At 56.1% G+C, this 13,287-nt stretch overlaps 1 protein-coding gene across 13 annotated transcripts in view; it reads right to left on the minus strand.

Moving 5' to 3' along the window:
- The window catches only part of ATP6V1C2 (ATPase H+ transporting V1 subunit C2), a 51,358-nt gene that overhangs the window by 14,648 nt on the left and 23,423 nt on the right, over positions 1-13,287 (minus strand). For 10 of the 13 annotated variants that reach the window (XR_015725345.1, XM_087863867.1, XM_087863863.1 and 7 more), the window contains 3 exons: positions 10,317-10,402; positions 9,419-9,448; positions 3,601-3,695 (listed from right to left, as the gene is read on the minus strand). Coding sequence is in view for 12 of the 13 variants with exons in the window: in XM_087863867.1 (XP_087719993.1) it covers positions 3,601-3,695; positions 9,419-9,448; positions 10,317-10,402 (211 nt within the window). In the remaining variant the exon portion in view is untranslated. The remainder of the gene's footprint in view (positions 1-3,600; positions 3,696-9,418; positions 9,449-10,316; positions 10,403-13,287) is intronic. The other 3 variants (XM_045776028.2, XM_045776030.2, XM_045776023.2) reach the window with 1 other exon arrangement.

Genomic DNA, 13,287 nt, shown 5'->3' on the forward strand with positions numbered 1-13,287 from the left:
CCCCACTGGCTCAGTTGGAGGGGCATGAGGCTCTTGCTCTCATGGTTGTCGGTTCAAGCCCCACGTTTGGTGTAGAGACTACTTTTGTAAAAAAAAAAAATGAACAAATAAAACGTTTTTAAAAATGGGACAGAGAGATCCCATGTACCCATCTTACATAACAACAGTACTCGATCAAAACCAAGAAACTGACTCAGGTACAATCCACAGTCTTGATTTTTAAAATTATATTTTATACACACACACACACACACACACACACACACAATTACTTTTTAAAGGAAAAAAAAATCAAACAAAAAAATCCTACATCTTCCTTCCTTTGCTCGTTTTACCACAAGCCAGTGAAAACCCGCAGAGGGGTGTTTGGAAACCAGCGGATGGGGAGAGGAACCAGGGCTTCGGAACCGGTTCCCACTCGGCCCGCCTGAGAACTGGCGTCAGGGCCGGCCCTCTCTGAGCTCAGCGCCACGGAATTCCGGAAGCTCCCGGCATCTGCCGAGCAGGCCATGAGCAAGGCGAGGCCCACCTGCCCCAGACGGAGCTCCTCCAGAGGGCCAGGCCCCCCCATCTCTGGGACCCCCAGGGGGCGGCCGACACAGGCAGTGCTGAGGGCGTGTGTTCAGCTGCGCTCCGAGGTGTGGGGTTGGCTGAAGCCCCGAGAGCCCCGTGCACCTGCCCCGCAGAACCCGGAGATGCTTCCGGTGGTGGAGACACCAGGCGCCAGAGCCCCGAGGGGGTGGCGTGGAACCCCCACCCTTGGCTGCACGTGTGGGCGCTGTCCAATAAACCCTTTGCATGTCACACCAGGGGTCTGGGGGCTTTTCTGAACCTGCAGCGTGACCCGGCCGTGGAGACTGACACCGCGGTGAGCTGGGTCCCTGGCCAGGTGACAGGTCACGCTGCCACATGCAGGGCTGGGAGGGGGCGAAGCCCTCCCCACCCTTGAGCCTCTTTAAGGGACGCAGGTGGGCTCAGTTCCCAGCTGTCGGGGGGATCTGGGGCCTGGCCCGGACCACGTCAGCACCGGGCTCCTCCCAGGCTGGGAGACCTGCTCCGACACCCGGCAAGGGCTACTCGACGCCCAGTGGCACAGCGACTTGTGTGTCCCCAAGGCTCTTCCCGTGAAGGACCTCCCAGGGGAGGAACAGACCTGAACCAGGGCTCAGGGCATCACACACAGGGTCCTCGTGCAGGACCACCTCAGGGGGCCAATACTCAGAGCCCCAAAGCGCTGGTTCCCTGCAGTGGAGCTGGCCCCGGGCTTCCTTGGCAAGCCTTGTCTCTCTCTCTCTCTCTCTCTCTCTCTCTCACACACACACACACACACACACACACACACACACAGAGCCCAACCAAGACCTGCTTTCCCATCCCAGGTCCCAGAGCAAGCCACTTAACCTCTCAGCCAGCTTCCTCATCTGAGATCAGAGCAAGGGGATCCTACCTCACGGGGGTGACATGGGAAGGGGATCCTACCTCACGGGGGTGACGTGGGAAGGGGATCCTACCTCACGGGGGTGACGTGGGAAGGGGATCCTACCTCACGGGGGTGACGTTGGAAGGGGATCCTACCTCACGGGGGTGACGTGGGAAGGGGATCCTACCTCACGGGGGTGACGTGGGAAGGGGATCCTACCTCACGGGGGTGACGTGGGAAGGGGATCCTACCTCACGGGGGTGACGTGGGAAGGGGATCCTACCTCTCGGGGGTGACGTGGGAAGGGGATCCTACCTCACGGGGGTGACGTGGGAAGGGGATCCTACCTCACGGGGGTGACGTGGGAAGGGGATCCTACCTCACGGGGGTGACGTGGGAAGGGGATCCTACCTCACGGGGGTGACGTGGGAAGGGAATCCTACCTCTCGGGGGTGACGTGGGAAGCAAGAGCCCAGCGTGGTTCTGGGCACACAGGGAGTGCTGTCAACATCAGTGCCCTCCGCCCCCTCCCTGCTTTCCTGCCGAAGTCACTCTCTGGGTCCCCGGACTGGAGAAGCCAAGTTCTGTCCTCTACAACTGCTCTGCTCCCCTCTCAGCTGACACCCTGATGTGTCTCAGGGTCCTCACCGCTAGCCGGCATCCTGGGACAGCCATGCCAGTGAGCACCGTCCCGAGTGGACTCCGAGCACGGCCTGACCGCCCTGCCCGGCTCAGCCCGGCCTCAGAGAGCAACGCAGGGCCACCAGCTACGGCGCGCCTCTAGGTTGGTGGCAGAAGCGCACAGTACCTCCGGGAAGCCACACCTGGCACAGGTGCGCTGGGCAGCCCCTCCTCAGAGGGCTTTCCAGAATCACTGCCCAATTGTCCCAGGAGGGGCTGGGACCTCTGTGGCGTAAGCAGTGCCGGAGGAGCCGCACCCAGATTCCAGAGCCTTCTGGCCCCACCCGAGTTCCCAGAGACACGGGGCCGGTCACCAGCCTGCTGTGGGGAGCACACAGGGCTGCACTCGGATGGGTCCCAGGGGCCCACCTCCTGCACCTGACCCGCCCAGGCACACCTGGCTGGCTCTGTGGTCTGAGGAGACAACAGGCAGGCTTTGTTCCTGGCCTGCCTGAGACTCTCCCAGCCACCCGGGCCAGGAGGAGACACGGCCTATGAGGGGCTCAGTATATGGTGGAGGGAGGGGGACAGGTGGTCATAAGCCATTAGCACTCACCCTCAGTGAGACACACAGGAGTCAACAAGGCCACGAGACACCCACAACATCCCCAGAGACTGGTGCCACAGTGCTTTTATTTATGAAGTGAAAGCTGGAGGCCACTGCTTACTGAGATGGTGGAATTGTGGGGTGCAGTACTTACTGGCCTCGCTTTTTTTTTTTTTAAGACTTATTCATTTATTTGTGGGGGGGGGGGTGCAGGAAGAGAGAGAGAGTCCCAAGCAGACTCCCCATTGAGCACAGAGCCTGACCTGGGGCTCGATCCCACAACCCCGAGATCATGACCTGAGCCAAAACCAAGAGTCGGAGGCTCAAATGACCATGCCACCCAGGTGCCCCTTACTGGCCTCACTACTGTCACAGGCTCCTCAGAGCAGGAGAGGGACCCCCGGTGATGCCTTCCGTAAACACCTCCCAGGACTTAGGGCTCCTGAGCCGTACTCTCCCCGGAAGCAGACAGTTCTTGTCAAGCAGACAAGCACTCTGGGACGTGGTGGGGGTATGAGGCTCTCGTCAGTAGGTCAGGATGGGGCTGAGCTGCTCCATCAGTACCTTTCAGCAAGTAATGAGGTGGAGGGAATGCACAGAAGGGGCACCAGGGCCTGGGCCGGGCACGTCAGGGGAGTTGCCTATGGATGCCACCACCTGGCAGGTAACAGGACCAGAAGAGGTGGAGGGAGGGCAGGCGCCTGCCTTGAAACGCAAAGTCTCTGGCCTTGCCCAGGGCATGGAAGGCCACACCTCAGAAAGGCACCGGGCCTGGTCAGGGCTGGCAGGATGCAGATGGGAAGGGGACCCCACCCAGCCTCCTGACTCGGGCCTCCCAGAAGGTCCCCCTTGGCACCACCGCCAGGGCCCCAATGCCGCGTAGCTCGACCTCAGGTGGTCAGATGCCGCTGGTCACAGAAGCTTCTCCCCCGAGAGAAGGCCCTCCTCTCACCTTTGCTAGCGTGTCCACCACGCTCACCAGCGGCTGCTTGGCGGGGTATTTCGCCATGTCCCATTCAAAGTGGGTCACAAAGGATGTTAGGTCAACTGGAAGAAACACATGTCAACAAGTCAGTGGGACTCCGCATCTCAAGAGACCAAGGTTGCCAAACCCCGAGCCAAGCATCCACTGAAACCAAGGAAGCGATCAGAGAAACAAGGAGAGTCGGGGCTCTGGGAAAGCACACACTGCCCCCGGGAGCGGAGTACTGAGCCAGCTGGCTGGCCTTCGGTCAGGACCGTCAGCAGCGCCCAAAGCCCCTCCGAAAAACCCACCACCAGCCACAGGGCCACTGCAACCAGTGCACACTGGGCCCCGAACGCTCTCAGACGGCTGCCCGGAGATCTGCCTTTGGGGGGTCCTACTTTCCCACAAGGTAGAGGCAAAATCGGGAGATATTCTGAAGGCCAGGCTAAAGAAGGCATTTTAGGGGCGCCCGGGGGGCTCAGTCAGTTGAGCGTCCTGATTTCTGCATGGGTCGTGATCTCGGGGTCCTGGGACCGGGCCCCCCACTGGGCTCTATGCTCAGCGGGAGTCTGCTTGAGATTCTCTCTCTCCCTCTCCTCTGCTCCTCCCCCCACTCGTGCTCTCTCTCAAATAAATACATCTTAAAAAAAAAAAAAAAGGCGGCAGAGGCATTGTAAACCTTGGCGACATATCAGAGTCTGTGACTGTGGATTTTACCACCTGGTGAGGAAGGGCATCTTTCAGTTTACGTCCTTTACGTGCAAGTCTATAGTGAGTAGACCAAATCAGGCCTTTCTCAACAAACTTCCCTTTTCCCCTTACTTTCTCCAAAACAAATCTAAACCCGCAGCCCTTGGGATGTTTCTGGTTCCCTAATCTGCTGCGGGAAGAGGAAGGAGCTCTGCAGTTGAGGTCCGACAAGCCACACAAGTGACCCTGGGCCGATTCAGGACCCTGGGCTTCAAGCATGTCAGTAACTGACCCCTCTGCACCTCAGTCGCCTTACCTGAGAAATGGGTGGGAAAGCAGGCCACACACCTCGAGCGCCCACTCTTCACATCAGCTCTGTGCACAATCACAGAGTGCCCCCAGCAGCCAGCTGCTGCTTACACCTGCCCCTCACTCCCTGGACTGAGTCGGGTCAGTGCACGCGAAGCTGGCGTCACCCCCAGAATCCCGTGAACCCGAGCGAGACCAGCCTTCCTGTACTGGATTCTCACGCCAGGACTTGCGCACGCCTGCCCTTCCCAGCGTGACCTTGCGCAGATCAAGGGCACTGGGGGTTGCGCGTCCACTGAGCGCCAGCTCGCTACCACGAAGGGGGGAAGAGACCACAGCCCCTGGATGCCAAGGTGCTCAGTCTCCTAGGGAGACAACCAGGCAAACCTCACACCACGGTGAGCGGCAGCAGAAGCGTGGCTGGGTGGGAAGGGTGGGCGAGCCAGCGCCTGACTCCCAGGGAGGGCAAGGAGGGCTTCACACAGGGGCTGGAGGTGACAGGAGCTTGCCACATGGCGCTGGGTGTGAGCTGAGGACACCTGCACGACATCCTGCGTGGGAGCCTAGGAATCTCTGGGACAACCCAGTGGAACAGGAGGGCCAGGGCAGGGCCATGGAAGGCTGTGTCTGCTCTTTCTCCTGGGGTGATAAAGACACTCAAAGCACCTATGGAACCCCACCCCCACCCCCACTATTATCTGCCAGCAATTGGCCACTCATCGCTCCAACTCCAATAGCAGGGCTGAGAAGGTCACGAAGCAGGTGAGGACAGCAGCTGTGTAGCCAGCCAAGGACAGTCACGCACTGAGATTTCTCTGGGGCCAATGGGGGCTTTGCAGGAGAGAAGCTGGCAGGGGGAGTGAGAGAGAAAAGGAGCTGCTGAGAGGGGCCAAAGCTCTGGAAGCAGAAAAGGAAGGGCAGGCTCAACAGGACAATGGCCCACGAAAGAGGCCCAGGGCACTCGGGGATTTTCAGGTCGGGTGAGTGGGAAGAGGGAGAGGACACTCACTAATCTGGGCAGCCACGGTGGCGGCAGGACGGGACGGGGCAGAGGAGAGAGGGGAGGAGCTCAGCTCGGGCAAGCTGGAGTCGGATATGAGGGCAGACGAGTCCCCAGGACGCAGATGGAAATGAAATGGGCTCAGAGGGGGGAAACGGCCTGTGGGCAGAGGTGGGCATGCACAGATGTGTGCAGGGCCTTACAACCAACCAGGGAGGTGACACTGATTGCTCCCCCTGGCCAGGATCCGGGAATTACTGCACTCACCTTTCAACCCTATTAAGTACTATCATCATCTCCATTCTAGAGGCGGGACCGGCACGCAGTAATCACCCACTAACGTCCACCGTAAGAGGAGACGGTGACTGTGGGTGACCGTGGAGGACATGGAGCACCTCACTCCTTCCCTGCCCACCCACGCTCGGTCACGGCTACTCTGCAGTGTGCACGGTGGCCCATCTCTGAACAAGAACCACGTGCTGACAGTCTGGCTTACGCACTTAGATGTCTCTCAGGTTCCAACGGGGCTGGAACGGACAAGAGGCGCCAAGGGGGGGCGGGGCTGATCCCCGAGGATGAGCGTCCTTGTAAGGACAGACACCAGGGAGCTCCCTCCCTCCCTCCCTCCCCGTGTGCTCCTCCAAGGAAAGGCCCATGAGAGGACACAGCAAAGGAACCAGCCTGCTGGCACCTTGACCTTGAACTTCCAGCCTCCATAACTGTGGGAGATCAGTGTCTGTCGTGTCAGCCCCCCAGTCAGCACCTCGAGCTAATACAGATCTGGGTATAAGTTGGGTCTTAATATGGATTTTTGTATCCTCACCCCCTGCAGGGGAAGACTGTAGAAGCACACGGGCCAGGGAGGAACAGAACGAATGTCTGGATAAGGCGGGACGGGGTGCAGTCAGACGCAGAACCGGAAGGTGGAAGAAGACTCCTCCTGTGGCCACTGATCCCACTCACGGAGCCCCGCCGTGGGCCGCGTGCTGACAGGCCGGAGCCATGGCCCATTGCCACCCCAGGCTGGCCCCAGGCAGGAGATGCTGGCCAGATGCTCTGGGATCTGTGCCCGTCCTCCTCCCAGCTCTGCTACTTACGGCACCCCGTGGGCACACCACCCCCAAGCCAAGCCGCCTCCCACCCCGTACTCTCTCTCACTGCTGCTTTTGTCCTTCAACATCAGGACAAGGGCCACCTCCCAAAAGCCTGCTGACCGTCCATCCCACTGCTGCCCTGGACGCTCGCCTGTTTCCGAACTCTGACGCTGCCTGATTCCCGATTCTCTTTGCACTTTCAGGCTCCTTGAGGGCAGATGGCTGTTTCTGTGTCCCCAGAGCCTGTCACAGTGCCCAGCACAGAGCAAGCATCTCATAGAAGAATCTCCCTAATAATCCTGGTGATTGTACTAACTTGCACGACGTGGGTGGCTTGGAAGAGACACGCTGCACACTGAGCTCGTCCCCATGCACTGTCACAGACGCTAAGGTCTCTGTGGCATTCAGATCAGAGAGAATGAGTTGGCCCTTTCCTCTTGAAGGGCTCCTGTAATCCCTGCAGACTCTGCCCATCTCCTTGCGGGGGCCCCCCAGGCTCCTCTGGCATCACAGCACGTGCGGGACTACAGGGCTGTCCCCCGGGTCAGGTGCTCTGGGAGAACAAGCACCCTGCGGGCCCGGCACCCAGCACAGAAGCCTCTTGAGATCTCTGGTGTGCGACTGTGACCCCCTCCTCCCGTGCCTCCCCTCTCGTGTCACGAGTACCAGCTCCTGACCCTGACCCTCGCCCTAGGTCACGTATCCAAGGGCAGCACTGCCCCGTCCGCACCCATCACTTTCGGTGACAACATGGTCTGAGGACGGTCCTCCGTCTTAGAAAGCAGCAAGCCGCCCCCTTGGGCCTGCCTGTCCTTCCAGCCCTGCAGCCTTCTGTCTGCCTACCCGGGAAAGAACAGGCCTCCCCTCCCCTCCCCCGGCTGAAGTCAGAGAGGCCCGGCCTCCAAGGGAGCCATCGGGGGCTTGGACAGATGGCCCGTGAGGTCAGACCATGGCCTGGGCAGGCTCACTCAGAATCAAGACATGCGATACACAGGCGGCTGCTCTTGAGCGACGGTGACCTCACGTGAGAACCACCACGAGGCCTTCCCGGCAGGCAGCAGGCCCGGGGACCTGTGCGCACACCCGGGCTGCGGCCCGTCCTCCATCAGCCAGACGCATCTCCGGGTGTTGGCGACTTCTGCACACGTTCTAGGGCCTGCTGCAGACAGCAGTGTGTTTGGCCAGCTTCTGCTACCATCCAAAGCATCTACAGCCTTACTTCCGGACTCAAAGCTCAGTTGGGAGCAAAGAACAAGCGAACACAAAAGGCGCCTGAGCAAAGCAAAAAGCCTGTGAAGGATGAAGTCCGCTGACGGGAGACCACCGGGGCCCAAAGACGTGACCCGCCAAGGCCCAGGACCTGGCCGCTGCTGCTGCTAGCTGTCCCTGAGGCATTGCCCTGGAGGAGAGGGACTAAATCCCGCCTATGGGGGGAGGCGGGCAACACAGAGCCCTCCGGATAATTCTGTCAATCGCTAGTTCACTAGTTACGCGGGTGCTCTGCAGAAGAAAAAGAACAAGATCTCGCAATCGAAATCCTAGCAGGAAAGCCTGAGCGGACTTCAGTCTGACCAGGTCTCTGGACTGCAGTCCTTTTCAGAGCCTTTATTATGCTAACGCACATTGCGAATGTCAAGAGTCATCGGCTGCCGCAGCCCTTGACCTCTGTTTGCACAGGGCTGGTTACAGAACAAGCCTTGGAAGCTCTAGTCTCGGAAGTCATGGGGACCTGATTCACAGGAGGCCTGGAGATAATGAAGCGTATCGCATAGACAAATAAAGCTGAATTTCCTCCTCCCGAGATGAGAGGCAGCCGGCCTTTAGGGGAGCAGCCATCTGCACTGGGGATGGAGATGGTGGCATGATGACATCTAGTTTTAAGTAATGTGAATTTTGAGTAGAAGCAAGCATCTTGATCGCTATTTTAACGTGAGCTCGGATCCCCCTGCCTTAAAGACCAGGTTTTTATGTAGAAAAGTAGCTCTCTACCTTAAGTCAGCTCCTCAGTCTAGGACCCTGAAAGTCCTAGATTTATTTAACTAACTGATTTATTAGCTCCAGCAAGAAATTTCAGCATCACCAACAGATTGCATTTGGAAAGGTATTTTGGTAAGTTCCAATCAGTAAAGACCCGTGTTCATCCTACAAGGATTTGCTGGAGTTCATTCCACCAATCTGAGCAGGTTGGAGAAAACCCCAAGCAAATGGCTCCTTCTAGCCAGGAATGGCCTGTTGAGGCACAGGGACGCCCCCTCCCCCCGAGGCTCATTGGAGAAGAGCCGTTGTGTGAGCAGACCCCAGCAGGGCCACACAAACCTAAGCCTGACATTTAAGCTGCCAGGGTCCACAAAACAGCCAGACTCCCAGAGCAGGCAAGACAGTGGGCGCTGAGGACAGACATCAAAGCAAGGAGCAGACCACAAGCCAAAAGATACAGAAGGTCCACCTTGAACTCCAGAGCCAGAGGGTCACCCCGCTCCCGGAGGCATGCAGTGCTGGTGGGGGAAGCAGGCCAGACACGAGACAGAGGGAAAAGGAACAGAACAGGTGACAGGTCATATGGCTATGGTGACCCAGGCACCCGGTTGTTACTGGAGAAATCCACCGTGACCCGATCACCACACCCCGATGACCAGACTGACAGTCCGCCTTCCCAGGGACATGCGGGCATCACGCCAAACACACTCACGGCAAACAACGTACAACCTACTCTTTAAATATTTCATTTTTTCCTTCAAACCTGCAATGTAATAAGGGGGGTTATTATATCGCATGAACACACGAAGCCGAGTTCAGATCTGGGGGCATGAGCATTTCCATTTGTCAATTTAAACAAGCAAATAAAAAAGCCATTTATGGTTCCCAGGAGGGAAAAATTCGGAACCGATACGTAACAAATAACAGAAATATTCGATACAGAATATACGCTCTCATTCCCAGAATTTGTACGTGCAGAGTCACAGGTCCGTGACGTCTGCGGAGTTCAAACACCTAATTCTAAAGCTTCCAAAGTCTCCCAGCTCGTGTCTTGCACATTTTCAGCGCACTCAGGATGGTATGCACACAATGAAGGGGCCCGAATGTCTCTGGAATCTGGGGGCTCTCCAGCAGCACAGGAGAGACAGAAATTCCCAGTGCGAACACATGCCGTCTCACTCTCTGTGTATTTGCGGGGCACTTAAGACTGAAGTTTGAGGCTTTCCTCGGCCCCTGAAGGCATTTTCCAGTCTCATCTGGGGAGAGGGAGAAATGGGTTGGGCTGGGTGGGGGTGGGGATAGGGGTGGGGACCGGGTGGAATTTTCCATGCGGGACAGAGCAGAAGCTGACAGAGAAGGCGGGCAGATCAAACAACCCTGCCACCCCCCTGACCCCATTCTCCCTTCAGGTTTCTACAGGGTAAAAACGCCAGAGATGCAGAAATGCCGCAGCAGGACCATCCACAGGCCAAGGGGCAGGTGTTCAAACCCGTGGTGCTGCTGAGCTCAAAACGGGGTGTACATGTCCCCTCAGACGCTCCCCGGGGCCGCGTCCCTGCAGCCTCGACAGGGTGAGCGATGGGCTAAAAGTGCCTGAGAAAGGCCTGGGTAAGAACACGCCAGTGACCTACCTCCACTGGCCAGGAGGTTCTCCGGAACCTTCCCCTTGGCGTCTTCCATGACGTCTACCACGCTCTGGGCCATCTTCTTTATGAGGCTTTGGGGAAAGAACACAAGGCCGTTAGACTGGGAATGTGCCCTCCAAATCCTCTCGACACTTCCCCGGGGCGGGGGGTGGAGGAGGGAATGGGTGCCACCCTTTGGGGACTCTTTGGCAATATGGAGGCAGAGCCCTCAAATGTGCAGGGCCTTTGAACCAGTATTTCCACTTCTGAGAAACTATCTTAAGGAAATAGGACGAACAGAAAAACCTTTCTGAATAAAAAGATGTTCTTTGCAGCACCGTTGTGGACAGCCACAGACTAGAAACCACGGGAAGGTTCAACAATAGGGGATTGTTGGAAGCAAATGCTATAGCCAACTGAGGGACTGTGGCGCACGCTGCGGAAAGAAGGTCTGCAAAGAACTCCTAATACCGCGGAACAAGGCGCGTATTATGTTACGTGGAAAAAACCTAAGATACAGATTTATACAGACAGCACGGCTGTAACCATGTGAAAATGTTCTTCCCGCCTTACGCATTTTCAATTATAATCCATAATGGTAATTCAGTATTGAACTAATATGGAGTATAATTCCGCATGCAGAGCTGTCAAATCACTATGTTGTACACCTGAAACTAATGTGACATCTGAAGACCCAAAAAAGAATAAAACAGAGTCCCCCCCGTCCCCCAAAAAAACAAAGTATGAGAAAAGAAAGGAAGGGGCAGGATTTCAAGGCAGAAGGACTCAAGTTCACATGGTTCTGCCAATTACCAAATGTACCATTTTTTTGGTTTGTTTTGGTTTTAATTTTTAAGTAGGCTCCACGCTGCCCCGTGTGGGGCTACAACTCACCACCCTGAGATGTTTGTTCTACTAATGCAGCCAACCAGGCACCCCTTGAAGCTTTCTTTCCTTTTTTCTTTTTTTTAAAGTAATCTCTACACCCAAGGTGGGGCTCACACTGACAACCCCGAGATCAAGAGTCCCACGCTTTTCCCACTGAGCCAGCCAGGTGCCCCTAAATGTATGATTTTGGCCAAATTTGTTTAATCGCCTTGTGCCTCAATTCTCTTACCTGTAAGATGCAGATTATACCTATTTTACAGGATTATTATAAATATGAATATAACTAATCAGACTCCGAGGGTCTAGCAGCAGAATGTCTGCTCCTGGAGGCTGAGCACCGAGAAGTCTGGTTGGAAAACATGCCAAACTAGAACCAAAGTCGGAAAGATCTCAAGATCCGAATCTTTGCCTTAGGCCCTCTCCCCACCCGCCCCAGGCCCCCAGGAAGGAGGCAGTGTGTGCAGGCAGACTGGATCAGGTCACTGAATTCCAGATGCGGAACATGGTCTTCTGCTGTTGCAGGGACTGGCCATGCTGGCCACTCGGAACATGAGGCCAGGGGGCTGGGGACCAACACAGGAAACTGAGGCAGAAGAGCACTGAAAGGTCCCAGATTAAAGGAAGAGAGGGAGGGAGAAAGGGACTGGGGGGGGGAGGGAGGAAGGGACAGAGGGAAGGGGGAGGAAGGAAGGGGAAAGGGGGGAAGTGGGGGAGGGAGGAAGGGATGGGGGAGGGAAGGGAGAGAATGATGAAAGGAAGAGGGAGGAAGGAAGAGAAGGAAGGGGGAAGGAGGGAGGAAGGGACAGAGGGAAAGGGAAGGGAAGGAGGAAGGGAGAGAGGAAGGAACTTGTTTCCCCATCAGAGTAATATGTATTCATGGTCAAAATCTGAAAAATATCCAAAAAATGAAAACCATACTCCTCTGCCCAAGAGAAAACAAGCACTTTGCATTCTGGCATATTTCCAAAGCCTTATTAACATGTCCACAGCGCATGTGAGTTGAAGTTTTCTTTTGATAACACCTCCCACTTAGTGGCATCTACCAGGTACGAAATATCTGTAATCATTACCTCATAACCCTCACAAACATTCCTGAAGGTGAGTATTATCCCATTTTACAGATGAGGCCCAGAGAAGTAAGTTAACCCTCGACCCGGTCCATCTGAGGACTCCGAGGCTCTCAGCCACTAGGCCACGCTGCCGCCCACAGTCACTGAGACCCATCCTGGACTTAAATCTCTACAAATGTGTTGGCATTTCTTAGACTCGTAGCTCTGCACCGTACTAATTATAACAAATTCTAATTATTCTACTAGTTACCCAACTAATCTCATTGTTTCCTCAACCATAAAATGGGGATGGTCCCGCTCGTCTCACGGGGTTATCCGTGGAGTCTGATGCAATGCCTGTGTAGCTCCGGGCGCACAGAGCTCGTGGCAAGCACCAGATGTGCTCTGGGCAGCCTGGTGGACCGCATCTGGCCCTCGCCTCTGGCTCATGCAGAGATTCGGCGGGAGACTGGAGAGGTTCCCTCACAGTCCCAAGAACCTCTCCCCTTGCTTCCCTTCCAGCCCGGGGGTTGGGACAGTGCTTCTCCATCTGCCTGGGTTTGTACACCAACCCTCATGGGTCACCTACAGCCCACATGCGACCGTTTATCCCTTTATAAACAGACTCTCCTCAAATTCTCCTAATCTGAATGTGTCTTCTGGTAGCTGTCAAGACCCCGACTCACTAAATTCATTTATTCATGTGTTAGCTCATTCATTCAGCAAATTCCATATACTAAGCAACTGGGTGCCCAGCACTGTTCACCGTGCTGGGAACTAAACAAAGTCCCTGCTTTCAGGAAGCTTCTATTCTAATGCTGTCAACAATTCCCCTTTATCGCTGTTCTGGGGGTGCACGCAAGTGGCTACCTCCATAGCCTCTGCAGGGCTGTTTACCTGAAGGCAGTAGTAACTCTCACCCCTACCACAAGGCCTGACGCACAGCTCTGGAAATGTCTGTGGAGTGAATAAATGAATTCTGGCACTCCCCAGTGCCTACGTGCCACACATGCTTGCTTCCTAGTCAACTGCAAAACAGA

This window comes from Ursus americanus, chromosome 7, assembly GCF_024610735.1.
Source record: "Ursus americanus isolate L20-20 chromosome 7, mUrsAme1.1.p, whole genome shotgun sequence".
NCBI classification, from domain to species: Eukaryota; Metazoa; Chordata; class Mammalia; order Carnivora; family Ursidae; genus Ursus; species Ursus americanus.